We start from the raw sequence: 9229 nt of genomic DNA on the forward strand, positions 1-9229 counted from the left end.
CCAGAGACCCCCCCCTCATTCCCCAAACCAGAGACCCCACCCCCACTCACTCCCCAAACCAGAGACCCCCCAAACCAGAGACCCCCCCACCCACCCCCCAAACCAGAGACCCCCCAAACCAGAGACCCCCCCACCCACCCCCCAAACCAGAGACCCCCCACACACCCCCCAAACCAGAGACCCCCCCACACACCCCCAAACCAGAGACCCCCCCACACACCCCCAAACCAGAGACCCCCCCACACACCCCCAAACCAGAGACCCCCCCCACACACCCCCAAACCAGAGACCCCCCCACTCACTCCCCAAACCAGAGACCCCCCCCCACTCACTCCCCAAACCAGAGACCCCCCCCCGCTCACTGCCCAAACCAGAGACCCCACAAACCAGAAACCCCCCACTCACTCCCCAAACCAGAGACCCCCCCACTCACTCCCCAAACCAGTGGCCCCCCCACTCCCTCCCCAAACCAGTGGCCCCCCCACTCACTCCCCAAACCAGAAACCCCCCCCTCTCACTCTCCAAACCAGAAACCCCCCCCCACTCACTCCCCAAACCAGAAACCCCCCCACTCACTCCCCAAACCAGTGACCCCCCCCACTCACTCCCCAAACCAGAGACCCCCCCAAACCAGAGACCCCCCCACTCACTTCCCAAACCAGAGACCCCCCCACTCACTCCCCAAACCAGAGACCCCCACCCCCCCAAACAGACCTACTTCCTAATCCAGCAAAACACCCCCCCAAACAGCCCCTCCCCCCCAAAAAAACACCCTCAAAAAAACCAAAACACCCAAAACCCCGAGAGCCTGGAGCGAGCCAAAGGCACAAATCGCCTCAGCTTTTCCCAACAGGACAGAGCCGCGTCCAAACTTACACCCGGAGGAATAGGAAGCCAGCTTGATGTGAAAGAGCAAAGCCAACCCGAGGGTTTATACTCACTGCCTGGCATTCCTCTTTTCAAACCAAAGTGCGCAAACTGATTTAAACCAGGCCAAGTTTTCCGGAATAAACCTGGTTTACGATCTGCGTAAACGGAGGGGCTCCATGGAGATGTGAAATCTGCACTGCAGCAAGTGGCTTTCAGTCCAACCTGCCCCCTGCTGTCCCCTCCCCAACACAGCCGTCGCTTTCCTTTCACATGCTCCTTTATTTAGAAAAATCATTCCTGTACTTTGATCATTTCCCGCTTTTTAAAGGATCGTTCACAGAAAATGTCAATTTCCTGTTGAAAGCTCAACCCGTCTATTTGGTGACAATCGATCAGCTTGTTCCGGAATAATAAACACCTCTGGTCAAGGCAACTCCATAAATACATCACAAAGATAAAGATTAACACAGCTATTTCCCCAGCAATCTCTTACTTCCATTGTAAATGTGCCAGTTCTTGCATAATTACATTGATAGGACAAATATTGGTTCACATTTGCCATAATAAACCCAGCCACTCAGACTCTCCATCTGCATTTGTATTTTAACATTAATTCCAAAAGGATGCCCGTTGAAATCCTTACCCGCTGAGAGACTGAGCACATGTCCTGGCCCAGACCCCGGTTCCAGCAGCCTGACCCTGCTCCGGTTCGGAATTGCTCTGCTCGCTCAGATGGAGAAATGTGTGTATCAGCTGCAGGTGTGATTCCCCTTGTGTACCGCACGGTGCAGCCTATCAGAGCTGGGCAAATGCTGTTCCCCACTTACCTTTCATTCTTAGACTTCTCAGGCAGAAAGTTACTGCATTTCAGATCCGAAAATAATCACACGCTGATGTAAATTGTCATGTTTTCCCTGTCTGGTGGTCTGTTCCCTTGGATAGTTATCTGTTAAAGGCATTTGGACATTGTTCACCATGTCAGCTATTAAAACTAGTCTGCTGAAAAGTTCTTTCATGTCTTATGTTCAATATATTTATTCAGTGGATTGTGATATGGGGGTGACAGTAACATACTTGCCTCCTTGTCAGATACTTGGAGGTCAGACCCCACTCCTGGGTGGGAATTCTTAATTGTTGCCGTTCCAGTCAATGCAGATTCAGAGTCACATCACCCGAGGAGGCGCTTTAACTGCTCAATGCATCGGTGCCGAGGAATATAAGTAAGTTCATTGCACGTGTCACGGCAGACCAGGATGTTTTGTCAAGTATTCCTCCCTCAGCCATCTCCAAAAGCAAAGTATGCTATTATTTACTTAATTGGACGTTTGTGAGATTTACTTTATGCAAATTAACTGCATTTTAAACCAGTAATTCAATCTTTCTCCAGTGGTTTTGGGGTTGGCATTATTTAATGCAAGCTGTCTTTCATTAACTATCACATAACGCTTCTTTCAAACTATTCACTGCCCAAAGACATACTGAAACTAAATATTTTCAGATCACATTGCTGCTGCTTTCCTCCACAGTTTAACCTCAGGTTTTCTAAACTAAATATGGAAACTTTAAGCTTGAGATTCTTTGAATTAAGTCCATTGATTTCCATCCTCACATAACATTCAGTCCAATGACTGACTGCACCAAATCATTGCATTATTCAAGCTTCCGAAGGAGTTTGACAGTTTATTAATGACCTTCCTTTTTAATTGACAACATTACCTGTCGATGATCAATATAAAACAAGCAGGAATCTGGCCACTGACAATAAAGCAATACAGTTCTCTCTCTAGAAGTATATAGACTTTCAAGTATTTATGTCCGATTCCAAAGGAAAAATGAATGAAAATCCTCACAAAGCTGAGGAAAATTGAGACAAAAACATTTTCTATAGAATCAGCTGGAAAGAGCAAAACAGGAAAAGGAAAAAATCTGTCGACTGAATATTTTGCAGAGAAGTTGTTGATTAGCAGATTTTACAGATTACTGATATTTCTTTATATTTAACATTTATTCGGCTGGCCGGAGAGATGATGCTGAAATGAGGTTTGTTTTATAAAATTGCAACACATTGAAAAGAACGTGCTTTCATCCTCGTTAAAAAAGATCAAAACTGAGGGTTGCTGACAACAGTGGCTAAACGGCCCAATTAGAAGCTCCCAGAGGTGGTCCTGATGTACGAGGCCCATTTAAGATGCAAGTGTCACATTCCACAGGAAAGTATGATGGGCAACGCGATTCCATTTCCTCCAGCAGGTTGTAACCTTCAAGACTTAACTATTTTAATCAAAATTGAAATTTAATATAAAGTTTTAATAAAAACGATTTTGCACAGCACACCGGAGGATTGACGTATATAAAAGAGCAGTAAGGGCCCGATGTGTCTGTTAGTTATATAACCTCCAGGTCTGATATTAACAGTAACCTGTCTCACAACACATCAGAAGATCTGAAAAATGGTCAGAAGGGTTGAAAATACAAAGAAAAAATTAAAAAAAAAGAAATGCTGAAGGTGTTCCAAAGAAGTGTCATCCAGATTCAAAACAAAGAACAAAGAAAACTATAGCACAGGAACAGGCCCTTCGGCCCTCCAAGCCTGTGCCGACCATTCTGCCCGTCTAAACTAAAACCATCTACACTTCCTGGATCCGTATCCCTCTATTCCCATCCGATTCATGTATTTGTCAAGATGCCCCTTAAACGTCACTATCGTCCCTGCTTCCACCACCTCCTCCGGTAGCGAGTTCCAGGCACCCACTACCCTCTGTGTAAAAAACTTGCCTCGTACATCTCCTCTAAACCTTGCCCCTCGCACCTTAAACCGATGCCCCCTAGTAATTGACCCCTCTACCCTGGGGAAAAGCCTCTGACTATCCACTCTGTCTATGCCCCTCATAATTTTGTATACCTCTATCAGGTCGCCCCTCAACCTCCGTCGTTCCAGTGAGAACAAACCGAGTTTATTCAACATCTCCTCATAGCTTATGCCCTCCATACCAGGCAACATCCTGGTAAATCTCTTCTGCACCCTCTCTAAAGCCTCCACATCCTTCTGGAGCAGCCCTTTGGAATTCGGCGGCAGCGGTGCGCAGGGGCCCTCTGGGAGGTGAGTAGCGACGTTAAAACCACTTACTTTTACAGGAGCAGCCCTTTGGATTTCGGCGGCAGCGGTGCGCAGGGGCCTTCTGGGAGGTGAGTACTTACTTTAACAAGCCTTACCTGGTCCCGTGTCTGTTCTTCTTTCCTGTTTTATTTGTTTTTATATAAGGCGGGAGCCGGAAGTTCGACCCGCGGACCTCTGGGAAGTCCCCCCCCCCCAACCAATAAATTCTGGTGGAGAGGAAACCCGAGACACTACACGTGTAGTGTCTCCCACCCGCCCTCCTCCTCTAACCTAATAATAAGACCCATTGGCGTAAGGTAAGTGCCATATTATATTATTATTATATTATTAGCATTGTGCAGGTCAAGGTTCGGAGGTGGAGGAGCAGTCTCTGTCAGCGAGAGAACCTGAGAACATCTAAGACACTCAGAAGGTAAGAAGGTAAGTGATTTTTACTTATTTTTACTTTTATACCTTTTTTCAAATTGTGTGTGTCGGGGGGAAACTGAAGTGGCATCACAGAAAAGCTGTGGCCAGAGTGGCTGGTTGGGATTCTACCCTAAATTTAAAAAAAATTTTGAGTATTTGGTAACTAATTAAACATAATAACTTAATTATAATTTAGAGGGATATCTAAGCCAGAGATCGGAGAGTATTATAGTTAGCTATCGCATTTCTATTAGAAATCTAGTGCTAGGAAACAGATAGTTGACAGTAACTTTGAAATTTTTATTAAAATATTTAAAAAAAAAAAAGACAAATTTTAATTTTAATTAATTGACGCAATGTCAGTTAGAGGGGTGCTGTGCTCTGACTGTGAGATGTGGCAGGTCCGGGAGGCTTCCAGCGTCCCGGATGGCTTCATCTGCAGAAAGTGCAGAAAGTGACAGATTAACTTGCTTACCTTGCAGGTCAGCTGTTGAGTTCGGGAGTGAGATCTGGGACCTTAGAATCAGCGCGGGAATTTTGAAAAAGCGCGGGGGCTGCGAGGCAGAGGGGACCATTTAAGAGGTCGCTGTCTGTGGTGAGGTGAGTACAGATTAACTTGCTTACCTTGCAGGTCAGCTGTTGAGTTCGGGAGTGAGAGCTGGGACCTTAGAATCAGCGCGGGAATTTTGAAAAAGCGCGGGGGCTGCGAGGCAGAGGGGACCATTTAAAAGGTCGCTGTCTGTGGTGAGGTGAGTACAGATTAACAACTTACTTACCTTGCAGGCCAAGTCGATTTCAGCAGGAGCGGAGCAGGCTAGTCCATTTCAGCGGGGGCAGTGCGGAAGTGATTTCTGGGAGGTAAGTTTCTCCTTTAAATTTTTTTTTAAATTTTAGTGTTTAAGGTGGGAACAGGAAGTCGACCCGCGGACTTCTGGGAAGACCCTCACCAATAAATTCTGGTGGAGAGGAAACCCGAGACACTACACGTGTAGTGTCTCCCACCCGCCCTCCTCCTCTAACCTAATAATAAAACCCTTTGGTGTGAGGTAAGTACCATATTTTATTATTGTTATGAATAATTTTTTTTTAATATATATAAAAAAATTTAATTTAGTTAGCCAGATCTTGGTAGAAAGTTAGAGGAATGGCAGGGAAGGGAGTGCAATGTTCCTCCTGCAGGATGTTTGAGGTGAGGGATGCCGTTAGTGTCCCTGCTGATTTTACCTGCAGGAAGTGCTGCCATCTCCAGCTCCTCCAAGACCGAGTTAGGGAACTGGAGCTGGAGTTGGAAGAACTTCGGATAATTCGGGAGGCAGAGGGGGTCATAGATAGCAGCTTCAGGGAATTAGCTACACCAAAGATTGGAGATAGATGGGTAACTGTAAGAGGGACGGGGAAAAAACAGTCAGTGCAGGGATCCCCTGCGGTCGTTCCCCTGAGAAACAAGTATACCGCTTTGGATACTTGTGGGGGGAACGACTTACCGGGGTAAGCCATGGGGTACGGGCCTCTGGCACAGAGTCTGTCCCTGTTGCTCAGAAGGGAAGGGGGGAGAGGAGCAGAGCATTAGTAATTGGGGACTCTATAGTCAAGGGCACAGATAGGAGATTTTGTGGGAGCGTGAGAGACTCACGTTTGGTATGTTGCCTCCCATGTGCAAGGGTACGTGATGTCTCGGATAGTGTTTTCCGGGTCCTTAAGGGGGAGGGGGAGCAGCCCCAAGTCGTGGTCCACATTGGCACTAACGACATAGGTAGGAAAGGGGATAAGGATGTCAGGCAGGCTTTCAGGGAGCTAGGATGGAAGCTCAGAACTAGAACAAACAGAGTTGTTATCTCTGGGTTGTTGCCCGTGCCACGTGATAGTGAGATGAGGAATAGGGAGAGAGAGCAATTAAACACGTGGCTACAGGGATGGTGCAGGCGGGAGGGATTCAAATTTCTGGATAACTGGGGCTCTTTCTGGGGAAGGTGGGACCTCTACAGACAGGATGGTCTACATCTGAACCTGCGGGGCACAAATATCCTGGGGGGGAGATTTGTTAGTGCTCTTTGGGGGGGTTTAAACTAATGCAGCAGGGGCATGGGAACCTGGATTGTAGTTTTAGGGTAAGGGAGAATGAGAGTATAGAGGTCAGGAGCTCAGATTTGACGTCGCAGGAGGGGGCCAGTGTTCAGGTGGGTGGTTTGAAGTGTGTCTACTTCAATGCCAGGAGTATACGAAATAAGGTAGGGGAACTGGCAGCATGGGTTGGTACCTGGGACTTCGATGTTGTGGCCATTTCGGAGACATGGATAGAGCAGGGACAGGAATGGATGTTGCAGGTTCCGGGGTTTAGGTGTTTTAGTAAGCTCAGAGAAGGAGGCAAAAGAGGGGGAGGTGTGGCGCTGCTAGTCAAGAGCAGTATTACGGTGGCGGAGAGGATGCTAGATGGGGACTCATCTTCCGAGGTAGTATGGGCTGAGGTTAGAAACAGGAAAGGAGAGGTCACCCTGTTGGGAGTTTTCTATAGGCCTCCAAATAGTTCTAGGGATGTGGAGGAAAGGATGGCGAGGATGATCCTGGATAAGAGCGAAAGTAATAGGGTAGTTATTATGGGAGACTTTAACTTTCCAAATATTGACTGGAAAAGATATAGTTCGAGTACATTAGATGGGTCGTTTTTTGTACAGTGTGTGCAGGAGGGTTTCCTGACACAGTTTGTTGACAGGCCAACAAGAGGCGAGGCCACATTGGATTTGGTTTTGGGTAATGAACCAGGCCAGGTGTTGGATTTGGAGGTAGGTGAGCACTTTGGGGACAGTGACCACAATTCGGTGACGTTTACGTTAAGGATGGAAAGGGATAAGTATACACCGCAGGGCAAGAGTTATAGCTGGGGGAAGGGAAATTATGATGCCATTAGATGTGACTTGGGGGGGATAAGGTGGAGAAGTAGGCTGCAAGTGTTGGACACACTGGATAAGTGGAGCTTGTTCAAGGATCAGCTACTGCGTGTTCTTGATAAGTATGTACCGGTCAGGCGGGGAGGAAGGTGCTGAGCGAGGGAACCGTGGTTTACCAAAGAAGTGGAATCTCTTGTTAAGAGGAAGAAGGAGGCCTATGTGAAGATGAGGTGTGAAGTTTCAGTTGGGGCGATGGATAGTTACAAGGTAGCGAGGAAGGATCTAAAGAGAGAGCTAAGACGAGCAAGGAGGGGACATGAGAAGTATTTGGCAGGAAGGATCAAGGAAAACCCAAAAGCTTTCTATAGGTATGTCAGGAATAAGCGAATGACTAGGGACAGAGTAGGACCAGTCAAGGACAGGGATGGGAAGTTGTGTGTAGAGTCTGAAGAGATAGGCGAGATACTAAATGAATATTTTTCGTCAGTATTCACTCAGGAAAAAGATAATGTTGTGGAGGAGAATGCTGAGCTCCAGGTAAATAGATTAGATGGCATTGAGGTACGTAGGGAAGAGGTGTTGGCAATTCTGGACAGGCTGAAAATAGATAAGTCCCCGGGACCTGATGGGATTTATCCTAGGATTCTCTGGGAGGCCAGGGAAGAGATTGCTGGACCATTGGCTTTGATTTTTATGGCATCATTGGCTACAGGAATAGTGCCAGAGGACTGGAGGATAGCAAATGTGGTCCCTTTGTTCAAAAAGGGGAGCAGAGACAACCCCGGCAACTATAGACCGGTGAGCCTCACGTCTGTAGTGGGTAAAGTCTTGGAGGGGATTATAAGAGACAAGATTTATAATCATCTAGATAGGAATAATATGATCAGGGATAGTCAGCATGGCTTTGTGAAGGGTAGGTCATGTTTCACAAACCTTATCGAGTTCTTTGAGAAGGTGACTGAACAGGTAGACGAGGGTAGAGCAGTTGATGTGGTGTATATGGATTTCAGCAAAGCGTTTGATAAGGTTCCCCACGGAAGGCTATTGCAGAAAATACGGAGGCTGGGGATTGAGGGTGATTTAGAGATGTGGATCAGAAATTGGCTAGCTGAAAGAAGACAGAGGGTGGTGGTTGATGGGAAATGTTCAGAATGGAGTTCTGTCACAAGTGGAGTACCACAAGGATCTGTTCTGGGGCCGTTGCTGTTTGTCATTTTTATCAATGACCTAGAGGAAGGCGCAGAAGGGTGGGTGAGTAAATTTGCAGACGATACTAAAGTCGGTGGTGTTGTCGATAGTGTGGAAGGATGTAGCAGGTTACAGAGGGACATAGATAAGCTGCAGAGCTGGGCTGAGGGGTGGCAAATGGAGTTTAATGTAGAGAAGTGTGAGGTGATTCACTTTGGAAGGAAAAACAGGAATGTGGAATATTTGGCTAATGGAAAAGTTCTTGAAAGTGTGGATGAGCAGAGGGATCTAGGTGTCCATGTACATAGATCCCTGAAAGTTGCCACCCAGGTTGATAGGGTGGTGAAGAAGGCCTATGGAGTGTTGGCCTTTATTGGTAGAGGGATTGAGTTCCGGAGTCAGGAGGTCATGTTGCAGCTGTACAGAACTCTGGTACGGCCGCATTTGGAGTATTGCGTACAGTTCTGGTCACCGCATTATAGGAAGGACGTGGAGGCTTTGGAACGGGTGCAGAGGAGATTTACCAGGATGTTGCCTGGTATGGAGGGAAAATCTTATGAGGAAAGGCTGATGGACTTGAGGTTGTTTTCGTTAGAGAGAAGAAGGTTAAGAGGAGACTTAATAGAGGCATACAAAATGATCAGAGGGTTAGATAGGGTGGACAGTGAGAGCCTTCTCCCGCGGATGGAAATGGCTAGCACGAGGGGACATAGCCTTAAACTGAGGGGTGATAGATATAGGACAGAGGTCAGGGGTAGGT

At 47.0% G+C, this 9229-nt stretch overlaps 1 protein-coding gene across 2 annotated transcripts in view; it reads right to left on the reverse strand.

Annotated features, from left to right (window-relative positions):
* gprc5ba (G protein-coupled receptor, class C, group 5, member Ba) overlaps positions 1–1631 on the reverse strand; it is a 43710-nt gene extending 42079 nt beyond the window's left edge. The window contains exon 1 of one of the 2 annotated variants that reach the window (XM_072481893.1): positions 1514–1631. Coding sequence is in view for 1 of the 2 variants with exons in the window: in XM_072481892.1 (XP_072337993.1) it covers positions 942–951 (10 nt within the window). In the remaining variant the exon portion in view is untranslated. Of the gene's footprint in view, positions 1–941; positions 1083–1513 lie in introns of those variants that run through there. The other variant, XM_072481892.1, reaches the window with a different exon arrangement.
* Positions 1632–9229: the final 7598 nt, after the last annotated feature.

The sequence above is a fragment of the Scyliorhinus torazame genome, chromosome 17 (assembly GCF_047496885.1).
Source record: "Scyliorhinus torazame isolate Kashiwa2021f chromosome 17, sScyTor2.1, whole genome shotgun sequence".
Classification (NCBI taxonomy): domain Eukaryota; kingdom Metazoa; phylum Chordata; class Chondrichthyes; order Carcharhiniformes; family Scyliorhinidae; genus Scyliorhinus; species Scyliorhinus torazame.